This window comes from Branchiostoma belcheri, unplaced genomic scaffold, assembly GCF_001625305.1.
Source record: "Branchiostoma belcheri isolate BF01 breed outbred unplaced genomic scaffold, Haploidv18h27 scaffold30, whole genome shotgun sequence".
Taxonomy (NCBI): Eukaryota; Metazoa; Chordata; class Leptocardii; order Amphioxiformes; family Branchiostomatidae; genus Branchiostoma; species Branchiostoma belcheri.
In genome coordinates this window covers 2,753,786-2,775,553 of record NW_017803910.1, presented here as the reverse complement: position 1 = coordinate 2,775,553, position 21,768 = coordinate 2,753,786, and the positions used below count along the sequence as shown (strand labels likewise).

General features: G+C 40.7%; 1 protein-coding gene across 1 annotated transcript in view; it reads right to left on the bottom strand.

The window, feature by feature from the left end:
* Positions 1-534: 534 nt before the first annotated feature.
* LOC109474132 overlaps positions 535-21,768 on the bottom strand; it is a 70,026-nt gene continuing 48,792 nt past the window's right edge. Inside the window, exons 15-32 of the mRNA XM_019774340.1 lie at positions 13,985-14,073; positions 13,247-13,329; positions 12,612-12,734; positions 12,038-12,187; positions 11,561-11,669; positions 10,891-11,015; positions 9,768-9,943; positions 9,185-9,267; positions 5,971-6,090; positions 5,603-5,668; positions 4,758-4,831; positions 4,311-4,397; positions 4,047-4,109; positions 3,607-3,711; positions 2,726-2,830; positions 2,194-2,331; positions 1,673-1,771; positions 535-1,283 (exon numbers count right to left, since the gene is read on the bottom strand). Coding sequence (XP_019629899.1) covers positions 1,212-1,283; positions 1,673-1,771; positions 2,194-2,331; positions 2,726-2,830; positions 3,607-3,711; positions 4,047-4,109; positions 4,311-4,397; positions 4,758-4,831; positions 5,603-5,668; positions 5,971-6,090; positions 9,185-9,267; positions 9,768-9,943; positions 10,891-11,015; positions 11,561-11,669; positions 12,038-12,187; positions 12,612-12,734; positions 13,247-13,329; positions 13,985-14,073 — 1,867 coding nt within the window. The 3' untranslated portion in view covers positions 535-1,211. The remainder of the gene's footprint in view (positions 1,284-1,672; positions 1,772-2,193; positions 2,332-2,725; positions 2,831-3,606; positions 3,712-4,046; positions 4,110-4,310; positions 4,398-4,757; positions 4,832-5,602; positions 5,669-5,970; positions 6,091-9,184; positions 9,268-9,767; positions 9,944-10,890; positions 11,016-11,560; positions 11,670-12,037; positions 12,188-12,611; positions 12,735-13,246; positions 13,330-13,984; positions 14,074-21,768) is intronic.

Genomic DNA, 21,768 nt, shown 5'->3' with positions numbered 1-21,768 from the left:
AGAAGTTAGAGATACCTGACTCGAGCCTGGCAGGTGATGTCGACTGGTGGGCTCTAACAGATAGCCTCTTAGTACATAGCTTCTTTTACTTCTCTCACGAAATAATCTGGTTCAGTGTCCAGTATTTGCACTTTATCCAAGGTGATGAAATGCCCTTCTGATTGGATGTGCGTGTGCTGCGACACCTTATGTAGAAGCTAGTTTGACACACCGTTTTCTGAAACAACCTACCTCCAAGTGATGGAGCATACATTTTCTGATAGGTGTTACTCTCTAAAAGGCTGGGAGGGAGGAGGTTACCACAAATGTTGTGAAACAGGAAGGCTTTAAGCATTTCAGAACAGAAAATAGATGTAGGTATCATCAAAGAGACATCTCTTTTCTTGTGGATTTATTGAATGTTTTATAGTTTGTGGACACATACATGTACAACATGCAACAATCAAAGTATCTTAAGTGCGTACATGTAGTAATAATTTTAGGGCAAGACGGCCAGATTTATTGTTTTTGTCCACAAAAACATTGCAACATCATATTATCTTATTGTCTGCACTATATATTTACACAATGATTATACTGTTGTGGTATTTCTGAAAGTTTGATATGCAACAATCATTAATTTAGTAATGGCTTTCATCTGATACATATACACGTGTATTGCCGTCAAGGGTGCAGTGAACTGCCTGACTGGTTTCATAAATGCATTTTTATAATAAGACATGTTAATCACTCTATCTTTAAGTGTGAAAGAATGAATTCAAACACATTTTGAAATGATATTCCAAACTTTACAAAATGAAATAGAATAGGTATATTTACATGGCTTATAGAAACATGTATGTGGCTTTCCTTTGGTACGTTTTGACTGAAGGTATCACTGTTGCTCCATGTGTAGAGGATGTTTTGAGACATCCCCTCTGTATAATCACAGTACAAAAGCACGATACTAGTATGCTCTAATGGTTTATCTCCCCTTATGTACATGTGATTCTGACACACAAGAATTGCTGTACAGTATTTACATTGAAAAATTTGCTGTAAGATGCTGCAATCTACAAATTGTACTTATGGTGTAAATTTGTAATACAGACCTCTGGTGTTTCTTGATAGCAAGTTAGCGAACATAGTGACTGAACAGCACTTTTGGAAAGAATTTGTAAGTTATATTGGCTTTCAATTACAGTGAATAGCTGATGATCGGCTGTGTTTTTTTACTCATCATCTGGATCTCTCGCTTTGATGAGTCGCTTGACGTATTCCTCTGCCCAGTCTCGTAACAGTTTCTGAAATGACACAGAGTTTACATTATTCAATCTACATGTATGAATCTGCCACAGTCAAGGTTTTAACTTTTGATCTACTACCTGTAACTGTTACCTTTTCCAGCCTAGACACCGCCTATACTTAGTAGTACTTGTTGGGATTGGGTCCCCAATTCTCTTACTGCTCTTGAAGCATATTGAATTCGAATGATTTTTGCTGGATTTAAATTTTTTTCTATCAAAGTACAATGTATGATGATATCAATTAATCAATCAATTAAAACTGCAAGCATCAGGGCAGGTATGATGATAACCTCTCTTTTATTTTGATACAATATCCTACTCTGAATACCTGATAGCCCTATAACATTACCGTATGTAACCTATGGTGTAGGGTACTGAAGGCCTACCTCTGCATACTCCAGACTTTTCTTGACTTTGCTGTTGCCGTAGATCTGCCGCATCTCTTCATCTGAGAAGATGAAGCGCTGCAGTTCCACAGGCACTGGCTAGGGGGAGAAAGTGCACAGTTAACTACATACAGACTGTATACAAAATGTATGTACCTCAGCATAATCAAGACCTTCTTAACTGTTGCCATAACTTATAAATCCCCCTCATTTCCTCATCCGTGTACATATGTAGATATGAATGCAGTTCCATTGGAATTGGCTAGGGGGCATGTTTAGACAACAAGTGGGCCCGTTGTCAATAAAGCATTTCAACAGCATTGACAAAATTTACATACAGTTTACCCGTATTGCGGTTCAAACTCTCATTTAGCTGCCTACCCATGAGTGACAGCTACATGTATTCTTCCAGTAGAGGGTAGTGTACACAAAGGAAATAGGAATACTGTACATCAATGTACAATTTCATAAGATAACATTATATACAATTATTTCTTTATAAGAGGTACACTTAATCCTACCCATGGCTGTTCCTTGGCTGGCACTGATGCCCTCCGGACGAGGTTTAGGAACAGTGTGGCCAGAAGTTTTAAGTTCCTCTCCCCAACATCATCCAGCATTGTTGTGGACAGACCGTAGTCTAGTGGCTTCATCAGTAACTATGGGAGGAGGGGGGGATTCAACAAGCTAAACATTACACCATGCTGCAACCAACTGACAAACTAACCAACAGACCTACTATGTCACTGGATATTTGGATTTTCGTATACACAACCAGGGATTTTTCCTTAGCCTTGGTTATGTTTCGAAGTCTATCAGACATCTTCAGAGCTTCAAACTTCCAAAGAAGAATCCTTGGTTGTGAATAAGAAAATAGAAATATCCTGTGTTCTACCAACCGGATGAAATTATGTTTAGGGCTACTATGTCACTATTCAAAAATTACACACAATGTTCACAAGATAACTGACAACCATCCAACAGCATTGACTGATGTCAACAGGTGTAAACAAGCCTGCAGTACTTGTACAGCCTGCTAGTCAGCGCTCTTACCGTGGTTATGAGTCCCCTGGACAAGTACATGCCAATGACCAGCATGGCCGCCCTGCGCTTATTTACTCGAACTGTTCTGTCCAGAGCATCAAACTCCAGCTCAGCCTGTGAACGGGAACATTAACATCAATAGACTAATATCAATACAGATGGATAACAAATGCATTATGTTTACCTTCGCATATGGTCTGCTCTGTTAATTCTTACTCAAACACATATATATGGTCAGACAGGAGTCTAAATCCCTCCTGCTATAAAATTGCAACATGATGTAACCCAACACTAGCTACCACGGTGACAGACTTCTGGTTCAGGTCATTGACCTTTTGTGTTTGGAGAAGAGGAAACTGAGCAAAAGCAATATGTTTTCCTTCAGCAAACATAAATGTGGTTTAGACACATAAAGCAGCAATAGACAAATGATTTAGAGTATACTGTACCCTTTCAAGCTGCCAGAAGTATCCCTTGGGGAAAGTTTTCCTATCTTGTACCAAGTGGAAAATCGAGGCTTTCTTGTTGGTTCCCAGGACACCCTTGTCCGGCTGTAGGAAAAGTAAAACATAACTCAGAATCAATTTATTTTCAACTATGATATAATATTATAATGATTAGTAAATTGAAATTATTGTTGATGAACATAATTATCATTATCATCAATACTAATGACATAATATCAATAATCATTAGAATTATCATTGATAATATTTATAATTATTAGTATTTGATATAATAAAACTTAATAATTCAATGTGATACAGTAATAAGAATATTTTACTACATGACAATTATAAAAATTGATTATGATTAAACTAAGACTATGAGTATCATAATTATTATTATCATTGAAATAGATAAACGACTGAGAAGTCCCCAACTCGTACCATGATCTCGGTGATGTTGTAGGTGAGGTTTTCGATGATGTAGCAGACCTGAGGAATGGCTTGTCTGGAGTCCACAAACTCCACAACAGAGCCTCGAGCGTCACGCTACAACAGCAACAAAGCATGCCAGAGGTTACTCTCCAAGCAGACGTTTGGGCTTTGGTGTGTTTTTAGGCTTTTTTATCGGGCTTTCTACTTTTGTAAAAAGATTTTTTAACAAGTCTAAAAACACCCCCAAATTACAGCCTGACATAACATCTTTGAACATTTGTTATTGTTCAAATACAGTAAACCAACAAAAGAAAAAATTAAATTAACATTGTTATTATCCATAGTATCAGGAAATAATTGTCTACAACAGAGACAACACTCCGAATTATATTCAATTTGTCTCTCTTGTGCATGTCTGTGCGGCTCTTGGTAACTGATATGTGCCTTACCTTTGTATCTATGGTTCCGTCCAAGACGGCCGTTCTTAAAATCTCGTTCACAGGGCCTTCCGGCTGGAGAAACATAAAAATTAATACATTTATTTGTATTTATTAGTAATGGTACATGTCAACACAGGTAACGTCCGATCCACAAAAAGTACAGACGTAGTACAATACGAGAGTAAAAACATATCACAGTAAGAAACATAAACGTCAAAATGTAGCAACACTCAGTAACACGCAATCGAAGCTTTTTTCGGAATTGATACTTACATTTAGGTATATCCTATGCAGGGCTGACACGGCTTCCTTCAGGTGAATGCCAAACAGGAACTCTTCTTCTAGTCTCTTTTCTCGATTCTGTTGAAAAGAGAGACAAAACATGGAAACACATACCGTAAATAAACATTTGATTTTACATTGAAACAATTGTGGCACCGGGAAACATACCATCCAGTCTCACAATATCAACGTAAGAAACATACGGCAGCGAAGGGGACTAAGTATTACTAAGTAAACAATGGCTTTAAGTAATCATGACTGTTATTGATTCGATTTTTTTGTGGCCATGGTGTAAATTCATTTTTAGTATATTTTTATTCAATAGAAACGCTTGAATGTAAAACCGCTGAGAGCATAAAAATATACATCTATCTAAATAATCAATTCCTGGTCTTTACTGGTCTTTATGAAATTGAAGATGAAACAATTCCATCCTACCTTTTTCTGCTGCGCCTTAAGAAAAGCTACAAACCAGGCGGCGTAGAAGATATGTCTGAGCTTCCTGAGGAGAGCTGAAGAAGGAGGGAGGGGGGCAGTCAGGAAAAACTCATAGTTCTCATTGCGCTAGCCGCGGCGACTGTTGCAGGGCTTCTCTTGCTTGCAGTCGTTTGCGTTAGGGCTAATGTAAAAGACTGCAAGCAAGAGAAACACTGCAACAGTCGCCGCGGCTATCATTGCGCATGCACAGCCAGGGCAGACTTCAGGCAGTGGTTAGTTAGCAGGGAACAGATGGAAATAAAGGATAGAAGGAAGAGAAGACAGGAAGAGAAAGGGATGAAAGTTTTCCTGCAAACCTTTTCTTCCTCGTCCGGCGTGGCTGTAAAGAGAGACAGAAGGAGGGAGGGGTGAGTGTAAGGCGTGGTCAAGCCGCCCTGGCTGGGCGTGGCGATAGTTGGATGGACATTAATGTGATACGAGAAGAAGACCGGTACTTCTAATACAAACTTGATATCTTCATTCGCATTGGCAAATTTAACATTGAGTTTTTTAGCCTGTAATCTGAAGGCGGAGGCGCACAGAATGTTGAGTTTTACAACAACCCACTTCCTTTGAATTTAAACCTTCATTCTTGGGCTCTTTTCTTTGAACCTTCATCAATATACTTTAAATATAAAGACTGTAACGGCGCTAAGCGCGCCAAGCTATAAGGCGCAAAACGAGATGTCACAAACAGTATGGGATGTTCATAATAGAACCCAAAACAAACGTGCAATGCGTTTATTTGTATATTTCTTGTGGTGGACATATGTGCATTATCAGCACTAAACATGAACCAAACTTACGTGGTCCGGGAAACGGGATTTTCCTCGCTGGAGGCGGTGGAGTTGGTGGCTTTGGTGCTGGCGTTTCTTCAGTCATAAAAAGGATTGATTTTACATTTAGTCAAATATATCAATGTCTTAATGTATCCACTTAAACAACAATTACTGCACAAAATCCTACCTTTAAGCACATCTTAAAGCATGCGTTAAGGTACAGGTATTGGAAGAAACTGAAGCTTTACGCATTGTTTAAAGTGTGATTAAAGCCGATTTTGTTAATGTTAGTCAATCAAAGTCACTCTTAATACTAATGTGTGACAGTGTTGCCGAACTCAACAGTTCTGACAGAATTCGAAGTTTGATTTTGATTGACAGCACATTCAACCGACCTTTAGATTTAGGCGGAGTGGTGACAGTTCTAGGTCTGACCGGGCTGGGCTGGCGAGGGGTGGGGGTCGGGGTCGGCTGCTTCGGCTTAGGGCGTTTTCTCACCGGCGTTTTCGTCTTGGCTGGGAAAGACAGAAATAATGTCCATTTTAATAGAAAACAGAAAACACCGACTGTATTTTGATTGACCTGGTAGAGAAAAAAAGATTAAACAAAACGATAGAAGGTTGCCAAGGTGGTGATTTGCCCTCCTTACACCTGTCTATGTTAAGGTCACATTTCCAAACCAGGGCCCGACCGGGCAGTGTTATGGAATGGTATAAAAGACAACAAAGCACACAAAAAATGAAAAAAAAAAACATAATGGGAATTCGAATTATTTGCACATATTCTCGATATAAATTGTTGATTTTTCGTTAATCGAAACAGCCCGGCTGGGCCCCGGTTGGGAAATGTGACCTCAGCATTAGAAATGTAAACACAATCCAAGAGAAAAGCCCTACAAGACTTCTCTCTCGGTGTTGTCAAAAAGCTTTCACTAAGTGTGTTCAAGATGGCCTCAAAACGAAGACACGTCATCGGACGAACACCCGCACCCATTCCTCAGTTTCCTTCAACCGATGGAGTAAGGTGAGAGAGGTTTACTGAGAAAACAAGTCTAAGACGATTTGCTGGGAGGTCTTTGTTCACCCTGACACACACCGAAGTTCCTCGCCTGTGTGTTGTACAATCAGCCATGTCAGTGGATGGCAGCTCCGTGAAGAAAGGTCGTTCAGGAACCGGTGGTATTTCGGGAAGGGAATGTTGTTGTCAAAAGGGTCGAAATAGTTGGTTATGCAAAATAGTGGCTGGTTTAAATGCACGTGGTATGATACGACTGGCTGGTTTACAAGGACAGGAACGCTAGTACTGCATAGTACCTTCTTAAGGGCACATGTTTGAGATACATCAAGGATCTTATGCCTGAATATTTTCGCTTTGAGGCGCTTTGATGAGACAACTTCGCAAAGACCTAATGTTGTTTGTGTTGTACAATGGCTCAACAGAACTAAAGAAACCTAGCTCAGTCAGATAGGCTTTAGATAAGCAAAATAACACAATATTGAATACGTTCTCCCCAGGCTGATTTTTGTTGGCGTACATTCTGTATAGCATGTATATACACACCTGTTATTAGTTTGTTTTATCAAACGCTGAATCCTACTTCATTGTAACCTAATAAGGGTTTACATTAAAGTAAGATTCAAATTTGAAAACAAAACACGAACCTAATATAACTGCACGCGGCCTTTTTACCACATAGAAGCAAAGCTGTGTTGTCATTGGGTCTTTTCATTTTAAATCAAGCGTGACGGGTTGGATGTAGAGTGGGCGGACTCCTTTGTGGTCGTTATAAGACACCTGTTAGCTCATGTTTTCTCACATGTCATACAATTTACTCTGTGTCAGTCTAAAGTTTACTTTGTCACTCTATACATGTTGGACCGTCCTTTCTACTGCCGAAAGCAGCAAGAGAGGAGCGTTCCTATTGGTGATTGCATTTGACAGGTATATAAGGAGACTTTCCATTGGTCAGTTTTGTCCTGCTTCTGACGAAAAAGCCAAATATTTTGTATGTAAATAAAAAGAATTCGTGCATGACAGCTTTTTTGTTGATGATTGATAAGGAATTGATTGAGTCGACACAAAGAAGCCACGCCCACAAAAGAGGTTGATGGGAATTATTCTTTAATACAAACATATTTTCCTATTTGTACACAAATCATTTTGCACATTTTTCCATCGACAAATACAACGGTTAAAAACTGTCGGGAGAAAATTGCCACGATAGACGCGTTCATATTCTGCAAACGGAATATTTGTCCAGATATGACCATCGTGCTCAGCGTTATGTACACGACGCACCACTCTCTATACGGTCTATTTACAGTTGACAAAAGAGTCAAAGTCCTACTCTAACTAGTCCGTATGTAAAGCCCAACGTCAGGTAATTTTGCAACATAGTTTACTTGGAAATCTGACGCCCTTATTTTGTTTTCTTTGCGAGAAAGTGGAAATGTTTGGTATGGTGAGGTAGTGCAAGGCCGGATATTACGTCAACGATCCGGATATTACGTTAAGATCTTAATTTGAATTCTGGGCGTTTGATTTTGCTTGGTACTCGAAGGAGTTTTGCCTGTGAAAATGAATTCATTGGCGTTGATTTTAGTTGCCTGAAAGAAGGGGCTTTAAACTACGGTCATGCATGCCCTGTACATTCTACAGACTTTGACACAAGAAGGGTAGAGGTCAAATACACACTACACTAAAACTTCAAAATGGCGCCCACATATACGTTAACCTCTATATTGTACTCTTTCATCTTTTCATACAAGCATTTAGGTAATAATTATGCACCTATCAACGAAACCCAGGGGAAGACAAAGGGGGTATAACTAGGGAATGCAGTGTACATGAGTTCGAGTGAAATGCTGAACATGCCTTTACAAAGAGTATCGTATATATGACGTTAGGGCTACACAACCCCATCCCCTTTGGGTTTTCTTTGACAGGTGCATAATCATAGCTAGGCGAAGCTGCTGTACGTCATAGTGACGTCATCACCCGGCAGGTCAGAATGCCTCGTCATAGTAGTCTGGAAATAATCACACAGGCATTAGGGATGGGACATGTTCATGTTCAAAGCAAGCTACAGGCAGATTAGATCAACAACGTGATCATCATTGTAGTATTGCAGAATTATGGCACTTAAGTTATCATCATCATCATTAATAACGTCATCATATGCACAGCAATCAGTTTACATGATCATCAATTCTTTTATTGCTAGATGAGAAGCAATGTAAATCTAGACGGCAATCATTGACCATTTGCTACCAATATGGTTATTTGTAGTTGGCATCCTGGCTGCTTCGCTGCTGCTCCAGCCATCTATAATCTCCAAGCAGATCCTACGTTGGCAAGGCTGTAAACATTGGCCAAAGGAGTGTCCATAAGCCTAACGGTAACTCGATTGGTTACAACCTTGCCACTGTAGGATCTGCTTGGAGATTAGCCATCTTGAGACAGATAGATATCTCCAAGCAGATTCAAGGGTGGCAAAAGACAAGAAATTGGCCAGGCAGTATCCATCCGCCAGAGAGGGTCCAATACGCCACCCAGGGATGCTTGGAGATTATAGATCTTACAGTGTGAGTTCTCTTCACTCAGTCTTACCTGTCTGTGGTTGGTAATCGGGACCGACCGTTTGTGTTGCGCTTGGGGGTGGGGGCGGCGGGATGTTCCGGTATACCCTCCTCCTGGAGGTGGACAAAAGACGAGAATGAGAATCAAGATGGACAACACATGTTACGTGTTGTTTTTTATAGCTACCTGTTTTGGATTTATTTATTGCTCATCACGAAAATGTATGGGAAAAAGTGGTGGACAACTCTAGCGGCAGCTTATGTTAGCCTCTTCATAGAAGGAAAGAAAATGTAACTGACAGAGACGAAGAAGTTCTATAAGACATAATAATATTACAGCTTAAAGGTCGCGATCGGGCACTCGGAGATGCAAAGGCAACTGCCCTGGTTTAGTCATATGCACCTAGACTCTACCAGACTTCGTGAGGCGGCTAGAAAGAGCAGAAATTGGCCAAATAGAAAGATAGCATGCCGGGGTAGTTGGTCCACTAGAGAGTACATTTGCCGCACCCTACCATCTGATTCAGATCTCTCTCGAAGCAGATATGCAGCTTGAAAGGTCGTTGCTTTATCAGAACATCTACACGAGATGTGATCGTAAGCGTGTTACTCACGGCTGTAGCGGCGGGAGCTGTGTGATGTGGCTGACGACAGGTTGCGGCGCGGCCTGGTACTGCACGGCGGGCTGCTGCACGGAGGAGTAGTGGTGATGATGGTGGACGGACGGGGGACGCTTGCCTCCTCCTCCCGGGGCCTGGACAACCACCGGCGCCGGGGGCTCCTGCATCACCTATGATTGGCAAAGGTTCACGTAGCATGTTTAAAGTTAAACCTTTTGATCCAACACAAAGAAATGTCTCACCTAGAGCTTTCGACCAGTCACTCTGGTCTTCCTCAGTAGACTGACCCAGTGAAGCAGTGTTGACGTCACACTTCAAAGAAGCCACGTGACAAGCTTCACTGGGTCAGTCTACTGATGCCTGAGTGACTGGTCGAAAGCTCTAGGTGAGAGATTTCTTTGTGTTGGATCAAAAGTTTTAACTTTAAACATGTAACTACTAACACAGATGAACTTTCATGATAGTTCACGTAGCATGTTAGTCGATATAGACGTGATTTTCAGAAGGAAAACATCTTTTCATCTGGTTACAAACGACAGTCACTTCAATGACGGCTCCTTCGTCAGATTATCCGTGTGCAAAGTTATCATTGCCAGGGGATTTTTGTACAATCTATCCTTTCTGCTCTGCTTCTGGGAGTGAGCAAAATGACAAGGATTCCTTCTTGATCGGCGGGTAGTGGCCCCAAAGCCTTATAGTCTAAATATAAAGACTCGAGCATTCGAGCATTTTCTTTAGATGCAGCATTCTATTGCCTCTAGGTCCCTACAAGAAATCGTTGTATGTATTCATACCTTTGACTCACTTACAAAATCAAAATATGGGCCAAATCGCTATATATGTGTGTGTGTGTGTGTGTGTGTGTGTGTGTGTGTGTGTGTGTGTGTGTGAGAGTCAGTCTCAGCAGACTATGACTAAACTGCGCAAAACCAGAAAAACAAATGGTTCATTCCTAATAACAGTACAAGGCAAATTTGAGTCATAAATCATCATACAAAATAAATGTCCAAAGTACAAGTTAGAGTCCGTTCATTTTTCCTGGCGGCCAAATCGCACTGGCTATATAAATAAATATATAGCCGAGTTGCAGCGTGCCAGATGCGATAATGTTACCCACCTGTACGGGCAAAGACACCTGCTGCTGCGGCAGGCCCTGCTTCATGGGCAGGTGCTGGAACATCATCTGCTGCATCACGATCTGATGCATCTGTGCGTTCTGCATCATCATCATGTCAACCATGTCTGCGGAAACAATAAACAATCATAATCATGTCCACTGTGTCTGCGGAAACACGAGTTTAGTTTTAATTTCTTTCAATACTATCGTTGAAGAGATTCATTTGTCACGTATAGATACAGTTACTAGTGAATTCTTTCTTCAGTGACAACTTTGGAAGGATAAGGATACTAACCTCCAAATTTTCGATGGCTATCAGTCCATCATCAGGCTTTCAATACTAACATTTAACATGGTGGTGACGCACTCAGACAAAAAAGCGCGTATGAACATTACAATGCCAAAGTATTTTTCTAACTTACAAAATAGCAGAAATTTGAAGAAGGCATTCTGTGATGTTGCGTCATGAACATTAGAAAAACTGCAAATGATATCGATGTATATCCCCGGCAGCAAATTTGTAAATGTCATAATCAGTGACAAAAATTATTAGGAACTGTACAGTAAACTTCAAAGTTTTTCTTTCTTCAGTGTTATTCTTAGAATTCCTTGTACATATATCAATGGTCAAAACGCTCTTAAAATCCCATGACAGACGACCACGACTCACCATTCCTGTTGAGGAAGGCGGAGTTTCTTGTCTCTGGCGCAGCTGGCGGGTAGACGTTATGTATGAGCGGGTTCTGCGGCGGGATCTGGTTGACTATCGGCTGCGGGACCTGCACCGTAACAAGCCAACATAGGGTCTTATAACTCTCAAGTTAATCCTAGGATTATTATATGGTAACACTGGCCCTATGTGGCAGAGACTGGCATTCCCGTATAGTGTCGCCATAGCCGAAGCTGTAGGGCCGTTAACAATTAGGATTTGATCATGGTCAATGCCCGAAGGAGGTCATATATATATTGACATTTGAAAAACCGCCTAACAACTTCGATGGCAGAAAGAAAATCAGAAAGGCTGAATGAATGACAAAGTTGAAGTGAGCAAAAAAATGGGAAAAAATCGAAAGAAATCTCGTAGAGAGCTTTGCGATAAGTCAAACAAAAAATTCTAGAAGCTGCCATGAACTGAATGAAACTGTACCTGGTTGACGATTGGCTGCGGCATCTGGTTCACGATGGGTTGTACCACTGGCTGAGGTTGCGGAGGGGGTGGAGGAGGTGGAGGCGGGATCTGTGACGTAATCTGGTGCTCCACTATCTGTCTGTGCGGCATAGGTTCGGGACGGTAGACCTGGGCGGGAGGCAATCTTAGATCACTCGAGAATTCTTAGATTAACTGTCTTCATATGTCGTAGGTGTTGATACGACCTCGAAACGATTTTAAACCCTCTGGTGGCTTGTTATGGTACTGCAGTAGAACGTTCGGTTTTAATATCTCGTGATCTTGACATGCTAAGCTAATAATTTTTTCATGGTAGGTAGCTCTTGGTCTTTAAAAGAGTTGGGGCCCCTTGCAGCTTTTCATGCAACTGCAGAGACGTTTGTTCTAAAATCTTTAAAGGTGAATAACTGAAGAATCAGTCTTGACATTAGTTTCGTTCCACATATCTGAGGGATTTTCTGTGACCTTAGTGCTTACACCTTACCCCCACAACAAAGCCGGTATTGCTAGCATCTGTTTGTTTATTTGTTTGTTTGTTTGTTTGTGAGCTGACCTGTATGTCAGGTAGAGACCGGGCAGTCCGGATGGGCGTCAGTAGTCTCCTATGTCTGTGACCCCCATATGACCTTGGCCGGTACATAGGAGACGGTGTTCTATTCTCGTTCAATTTTTCGTCCTGAAAAATAAGAAATTGGACTGTTTAGACCTTAGAACTAGTACTATAATACGCATGTTGATTTATTCATACACTTGTGCGTAGGCTAATGTTTAGTTGTAATAGTCTAGACGTTACGTAAGTCGCCGCCATTTTTCCGTGTCAGTAAAGACTGTATTGATATCAGCTATGGAGAAGAGGTGGTTTCTAACTTTTCGTTTAGAAAATGTATGCAACGGGCTGCAATTGTCAGATTCAATATCATCAACCACAAACATGTGAGCATTACAGCTAGCAATTCGACGACTAAAAGAAAAAAAGTTATCGTTAATATTGAACGCTTCAAACTTTAAGTAAGTTGAAGATGAAGCAATGAACATTGCCCGTAATATAAACAACAGTTGCTTACTAAGAGAATGTTTGTGGTCTTTCTTGTTTTAGATTCAATATTAAAGAAAAGATTGCTATGCAACATAATGTAATCAAGACACAGAAATATCGCCCTGAAAGTGTAATGTTTAGAAGCTGCTGACCCTTAATCTGTTGAGGAGGTCCTGTCGCCTCTCTAGCGCTCGCTGCAGGGCGTCTGGCGAGTTAGCGGGGTCTACCTGGGTCGCTGGAGGACGAACAAAACAGATCAACCTTAAGTGACGTGACAAGATTATAACTCTTTACTTAATCCTAAGATTAGTATATGATAACACTAGCCATTTATGTGGCAGAAACTGTCATTCTCGTATAGGACTGTTCAGATATACTAGTAGCCGACGATTTTACCATGGTCAGTACTGACCGAATGAGGCAACATACATGAACATTTGAACACCGCCTAACAACAACTACAAGATGAATATGATAGCAGAAAGTCTGCATCAGAGAGGCCGAATGAATGACAGAGTTGAAGTGAACAAAAAGTACCCCCAAAAAAGCATAAAGTCGGGAGAAATCTCGTAGACAGCTTTGTGATAAGTCAAACAAAAAATTCTAGAAGTTGCCCTGAACTTGGATGCACTAATCTTGGGTACACAGAGGTACCTGTCCGTGTGGTCTAGGTCAGGTAAATTTAAAGTGATCTTCCAAAAGCCGCCAGGATACACAGATATGTAAAGTTACCCGCTGACATCTCAAATAACAAATTTCCCATCGGAATGGAAATTTACATTCCACAGTCGTGCTGTGTACTACATGCGCTAACCCGGGACTCTAGAACTAAAAAAAAAAGATGAGACGCGATATTTCTCGTGTGAACAAGGCTACGCTTGAAAACTTACCGACAAAGCAAGGAAAATCAGCGGACAAACTTAGAATCGTTACGGGGGGAAGCATCCAGTCGTCACATGTTGATCCGTTCGCGCGCGATCTGATCCTTTCAGAAATGGACTTTTGATACTTCTACAGGTCTGTCGTCAGCTCAAGACTCGGCAAACACTACGGACCAGTTACCGCTGCGACAGCGCGCCGCATTGTTGTCACTCCGGTCCGAACCGGACTGTTTTGTGTACCGATCAACTGTAGAGAGCGGTAGCGGCCATAGTTACCGTCGCCAGGGGACCACAATGTAAGTAGTTTGTACCGTGGAGGTCATGTCAACAAGAATGAAACAGTTGTTTATTCTTTCACGATCTTCGCGAGGCACGACCACAATCTTTCACGGAATCCCAAAGAAAAGTCTCTAATTAATTGACGGTTTTAACATTAAGACTCAAGAGGTTTTTGTGGCCGTGAACACACGGGAACCGGCCTGGGGTTTGGAATGGGCATAGAAACATTCCTGGGTGTCTGTAATTAAACAGCATCATTTACCATTACTGTCAGTCCGGTACCTAACAGGTTTGACGGATGGTACATTAATGACTTAACCTTGGCGGCAAAACAAGTAGATCGCCGATCGGAGATATTTGTGGCGGTACAGAACTCCTGTGGCGCTTTTGTACCGCTTTCTACAACACTGAAACTTTGTCATTCTTCAGTTTTTTTTAGCCACCTGTTGTTTGAAACTGTTTTTATTTCGTCCGTTTTGTGTCAGAAACTACGATCAGATCAAAAACAAGATACGTCAACAATGCACAACACCGAGCGATCAAAAAATACAAAATACTTCGCAACATACGGACGTAACACAAAAATCGAACATAATTTTTTTTTCAACAATTTTTTTTCTTGAAGGATAAAGAAAACTGAATATTTGCTTGTTGTGTACCACATATTTGTCTCTGCCTGCTCCCTGTGTCGTCACGTGATGTTGGTTACCCCGGCAACAGACCTCCTCTTAACCCCCTGTCCCACCTACTTACGGCGCCATCCCATCGACAAATATTAGACGTTTCACAGCGGCAATAACTCAGCCACTCAGCCGTAATGATTAATGTATATCTGATAACCCAGGGCTATAGAACTCAATAGGGCGGGTTATATGTTTGTATGGCCGGCCGATGGGGGGGGGGGTGTTTACCACGAGCTGGCATTTGGTTGATACTCAAGCAGAGATTTAGGATTCAGCTAATCTTCTTTTATTCACATACACAGTATGTTTAGTGAGTATTAGGCAAAAAAAAACAAAGATTGCTCATGTGACGCCTTCTACTCAGAAACATACAATTTTGTAAATGTGAATGAGATGTGGACCCTCGTAGCAGTAAGGAACATAAAGAACTGTCATTGTTACCTGTCTCCTGTTACTGTATTGCAATGAGTATTATACTTGATTGTACAAGCAATTAGCCTTCGGGCATGATTTTGCAAATAAAGTTTCTATAAAGTTTCTATTGAGATGCTGTAGCTCTACTATGTTAGCTACTAGTACTTTTTGGCTTGTTTTGGGGCGTTTTTATCAGGCTCTCTTTGTTGTAATGGTATCTTTGTACGCCAGCCTATCGAGTGGCAAACGGACACTTTCTGACCAATTTGATACTGTCTTGCAGACACCGAAAAGATCTGCTTGGAGATTATTGCTAAATAGCTTTCCACGTGTGGAGACTTTTTTTGGCAAGACGATCTAACTGAAATCATTCAGAAAGTCATTATCGTCAAATTATGTATTTATTGTCCTTGCACTTAAAAGAGAAAGAAAACGAGTAGAAAGAAACCATGATGAAGATGAAGAGACAGAACGAAAGTGAAAGATAAAAATGTGCTAAATTGCCTTCATTTAACGACGAAAGCAACGTTTATGCACCTGTTACTGTAAACTTTAGGTAAGAGATTTTAAAATCCTCTAAATTACCTACATGTAATAACAAGGACAAACGTACTGCCGTAATACCTGATAATCCTATTACTGATGCAACTCCCTTTTAAATAGTCTTACAGAAGGGGTGGGAACTGCAATATTTGCAGAGAGCATCCTTAATTCACATACAGGCCATTGATGGAACTCAGTGGTGTATGGAGAGGTTTACCGACGCACAGTAGTCACACATCTCGGCAAACACTGATGTCCATAGTTACAGAGTTTGTTTGTGTGAGTTAAGGCGCCATCTTGCTACACCAACTGAACAAGAAATAGCCATGCCTTCAAGTACCAGAGTTATCAACTAAGGATTGAGGTGTTCAAAAACTCATTCTTTCGTAGAACTATCGCAGAGTGGAACTCACTGTCACCAAGTACAGTAGGGGCATTGTCATTAGATAAATTTAAACAATGTTAGATGTTGAAAGTTTACTATATAGGTTTAACAAGTCGTTCGGTGTAATGTAGCCAGCTGTTACAGGCAGATGTTACAAGAATTTCAAAAATGAAAGGATTGATTTTTTACCTGTTGATGGAGCGTTTTCTCTCTCGTTCTCAAGTTTCTGAAAGAGAAAATGAAAACAATTATTGTCACTCCTTGACAGACACTTTAATTAAATAGTTACATCCTATGTGGTATCTTCTGTGTTGTTAGCTTCTCAAAGATTTTGGCAAAATTTCCGATCATAGTACGGACTCAAAGATATACATCAATAAATGAAAATTTGTTACGATAAGTTCAGACCTTACTCTCATATCTGATCTAATGTTTACTATAACAATAAAGATAATCCTGGACCTAATCCCGACCAAATGATTGTTTTAGCTGATTGCGACATCTAATATGACCTCCTTTGTCCAAACCGTGACAGCATTCTGGTAAAAAAAAACGCCCAATAAGCACGTACATGTCAGCGACGCTTAGAAGAGCAGCGCACATAAGAAATCGACCATGGTAATAAAAACTCCACCTTAGCAACCACTTGATCAACACTTGAAGATAAGATTATTCCCTCTGCATTACCACATACACAAGCTATTAGCACAAGTCTTCCTGAACGGGAACTAATGAAGACAAAGTGAGTTGGGAATGTAATGTGACTACATGTTAGACGTACACCCCGGGATTAGACTAAACCTTGGCACAACACTGGGAGTAATTCGGACGGGTGAAAGTCAAAGGCACTTGGGAGGTGCGGTCAGGCGTGTTGACAGGCCTAACCCTCAGGTTTTAATCACAAAAGTCAACTTCAAAACACTGACGTGACAAACCGTGTTTTAAGGTCTTGTCGGCGCCATTGAAGTAAGTGTAGCCCATTAACACTGTTGCTGTCAAGGTTGAATTGGAGTGGGCGTTGTGCTGGTAATTAGAGCATGACACTTACAGTCTTTGCACAGGTGAGTTTAACGTTAAACTTTCTAGCAGACAGATATGTTATGAGTGAACTGTACGTTTGAAGACATTGAATGAAAACATGAAATTTGAAATAACCACATAACGAAATAATAGACCTCTTCTTCAGAAATCCTTTCTAACGTTCATACAATCAGTGTCCTCTCTTGTGCCCTTTCTTGTGCCCCTTCTTGAGATATTGACTACGCGACATGTTAAAGATAAAAGCGGTTACCGAGTTTCGTCCAAGCAGAAGTGACACCCTGTCGACCCAAGACATTCATGGAAGACGAGATGACATCAGAAAAGCATATACAGATCCCGGTAATTTTGGCTAGCCATGCAGATAGCAGATGCGCAAAAAAAGAGCGAAAAGAACTACTTTCTACAGTATGACCGTTGGGAATAACAGTTTCTCCGCGTGTCTGTCAGGGTCGCACGTGGCATACAAATCGATAGATTCCATAAACATGGCTACTACTGTTTAGCTAAACTGTGTTTAGCGAAATGACCACTTGCCGGTTACTATGTGAGTTACTATGGAAACCGTTACCAATAGCAACAGAAGTCTCGTCAGATCGAACATCCGGGACATCTTCCTGTCATGACGTGGCAAGATGGCCGTACGTCTTTATAACCAAGACAACTAAAACAGTACTTATCCGTTAGTGAGAAAACCTGCGGAGTGAAATGATACGAAATTTCTCAGACTCAGACTTTAGGCCGGAATGAGGCGGTGTCCACTTCCGGAAGTGTCACGAGGTGTTAGGAAAACATGGCCGAAGTGGAAAAGGGCAGCAAACTTAGAAACAAGCCGGTACACACATCATTAAGGCACATTAGAGAAGACAACAAAGAAGATAACAGGTACATACGTTTTCCCTTCAAGTAGGCCACGGGAAAGTACGGACTGGTTAGCTGGTCGTCTGTTCTAGAGACAACCTGACTAAATGATGACAGAACTCCGGCTGCATTTGCATTTATAAACTGTTCACTCGAGTGAAAACGACAGGATACCGTAAATGTCACGTGTTGGGGTGTATGGGGTGTATACCGTAAATGTCACGTACAGATACACAATATGACATTGTCAGTCGCTGCTGTACAGTGTTTCTGGGTATGACGTTGACGTTACGGTAAATTAAAACTGAAAAGCAAGAATCGTGCCGCTTCCTGTTTTTCTAGAAGTAACTTTTTCGTAAGTGGTGGTTTCTCGGATGTATCCGCAGTTAAATAAAATGAACAAATACTTTTAACAAGAACAATAAACATCGTGCAGTGATATGAAATGAAGATAACGGGCTTCGAATTCAGGGCGATAACAAAAAGTGTCCTTACTGGGCCGATTTTGAGTGTAACAAGTAAAGGTGTACGTATCTTTCAATCGTAACAAAGTAAATGTACTGTATGTCTCCTTGGCAAGAAAATGGAACTAAAAAAAAAGTAACAAAACCGCTTTCGCATTCATGTGTCCTCCCTAATTCCAGCATACACGACTATATTTTCTATCTATAATAAAAACAAAACTTGCTATCTACTTCCCTAGAGCAAAAAAAGAGGCACAAAAGAGTTAACACATTAACGCATCCATGCTCCATTATACATTTTCGTTTGCCCCATGCTCCATAACTATTGTTAGCACAGGAAATGCGCATTTCAAATAATCCGTGTAGCCTATTTTTGCGTCATGTTTTTCAAGGTTAAGTCCCTTTTGACCACAGGTCAAATAAAAAAATAATAAATAATAAACTTCGGCAGCACCATTTCAAGTCATCTTATACAAAGAACCAACCTCTAGTCTTCTATAATATAATTATTACAAATGTATCTATCAATTGTTCCCCAGCTCTGTCAAATGCGCGCCAAAAAACATGCCAATCAAAAATCCAAGTTTAGAATGGATATGACGTCATCATGACGTCACAGCAACATCCGGGACAAGGAGAGACTATCGCAAAGGTCATTGGAAAGTTGATTTGCATAAAGATCATCATCTCGTTTTTATGGTCCAATATATGTATAACACATGCATACGTATGCCTTTATATCAGTGCCGGCCAGGTCCCCTGTACGTAATGCCGAAGGCGCGTGGGCCGTCGCCTTGGCAACGCGTCTAAAGTCCGCCATGACACCTGGTTCCTGAGATATGGCCCTCCCGTTGCCATGGAGACGGCGATTAATGACCATTATATTGCCACTAATGAAATAACAAATTGGTCTGGAGGCTGGACCAAAAATAGCCGCAGATTAAGTTGAAGCCCTAATCACTTCCAGTGTTTGTTGACTGCCTGCTAGGTGACTGGAGTCTAACAACGCACTTTCTCATATTCTCCGGCCAGATTTGAGATATGTAGGATTATAATTTATCATAAAACACATTTAATGGCTGCATAATTGACTGATTGACAGTTATTTGTCGCTAAAGTAAGCGTGGAACACAATATTGCTGTTGTAATCGTAAATTTTATTTTTAAGAATGTGTCCAGTACGGGAGGGGTCTTAAGTAATTTGTGGCTGTGTGATTAAGGTGGGGTCTTCATAATTATCGTGGCATCGAATTTCTCAGTATCTAAGGTTAAGGTTTTGATTCCTGGCAATTCTGTCATTGGGAAAGACTTTCCTCACTCCACTCAGGTGTAAAATGGGTACCTGACTTCAGGTGGGGACCTGAAAGGCTGTGGAAGGAGAGAGATGGTCTGAAAAGGGCTTTGAGACTACCTGACAACATACAAGTTCAGAATTTATAATACTTCATCTCCTAAGAAACCATCAAGGTAACCAACGTGATTGCGATATTGCCGTGGAGTTACCAGACCCATTATGCGTTATGACGACACTTTATTATTGTGTATAGGTGTACATAGTGATTTCATTTTGGGGACAGTAAATGAAATCACAGTTACATTAAAAGGCCTTGAATCGTAACGAGACGACAAGACGCAAACTTCAAAATTCTCTTTGTTTCTTTCGTCTCTTTTTGCCTTGATCAAATTTCACTATCAGCAATTTATTTTGATTTATTACATTCCAACAAAGGATTTGTGAAGATAATTGTTGTTGGAATTCATCAATGAAATCTTATGATGCTTAATGCGCTTGTTTTGGTAATTTTGGGGAGCGATGTTAGTTTTTTAAAGCCTCCGTCCACGGCATAGCTGGTCCGGGCGTGTCCATGGAGACAGGTGTGAATCTGACCCCTGCTTGACCTCATCTGCCCTTACCCACTCCAGCACACCTGGTCTGACAATGTACCCAGATCAGGAAGAAATTCTTCTTGCCTGGTGCTATCGGTATCCAGCAGGAATGGGGCAACAAAAACTCGTGCAAGGTAGTTGGAAGATGCTCTGAAGATTGGATATGCAGAGCCGCCAACTCCAAGTGCACCGTCACAGCTACTAACGTATGTAATGTTTAATATATGGCTTCTGCAAGGGCACATATTGGTTTGTTTATGCATATGGTTGACTTATTTTACCGTGGACTTACAGGGTACAACTGACGTAAAAGTCATGTAAGCGACACGCGTTTAAAACAGCAGCCGAGTAAAGTAAACTAAATCAAAGTGAACTACAATGGTCAAAGTCACCAGTCAGTTTACAAGCACTGCTGGTCTTGTTAAAATAATGATATCAAATATCGCTCTTACACAACTAGTTATTCTTGTACTACAGCTTATGATTGCGACCAGTGGCATTTCTTTATTTTGCTGATTTAGAAGTGAAAATGCAACCAATTTTTTGCATAATATGTTGTCTTCGGTATTGCAAATGATAGCAGTCGTGGGTACATCTGCTTAACCCAATGTTATGTTGTTAAGGCACAAATCGGCAAGGTGCGGTACATCAAAGAAGTTAACCTCTTTAGGTTCAGGTGCTTTGTACTTAATAACTGTGATCTGTCATAAGGCCATGTCGATTTGATTATATGGATGACATCCGCGCGCGCATGAATTTTCGGCCGTTTCCAAAAAAAAAAAGTTTTCAACCATACTGTAAATCGTACAAAACAGTTGCAAAATGAGCAAAAATATACCATAAGTTACAAAAAAAATTAATAAAAACTATAGCAATGTCGTAGAATGCCAAAATCAAAGGAAAAAAGACGAAATTGTCAAGAAATGAACTTGAAGACTAGATTATTCGCCAAACCATATTCTGTGCCATTTGCTCAACCTTCATGACCACGTAGATTTCATAATGAAAACAACTTTTTTTTTTTTGCAAAACTTTTTTTTTATTCGCACGCGCGCATCAGTTTTGGGGCTCCCGGAGGATGTCATCCATATAATCAAATCAACATGTCATAATGTTGACCGACTGATTACGTTCAACAGCAAAAATAATTGTCTCGACCGAGATCTCCAACAACGCGTGAGAGAGCTACAGTCACACCTGGTCATATTTGTACAGTGTAAAACATATATTTGTTCCGGA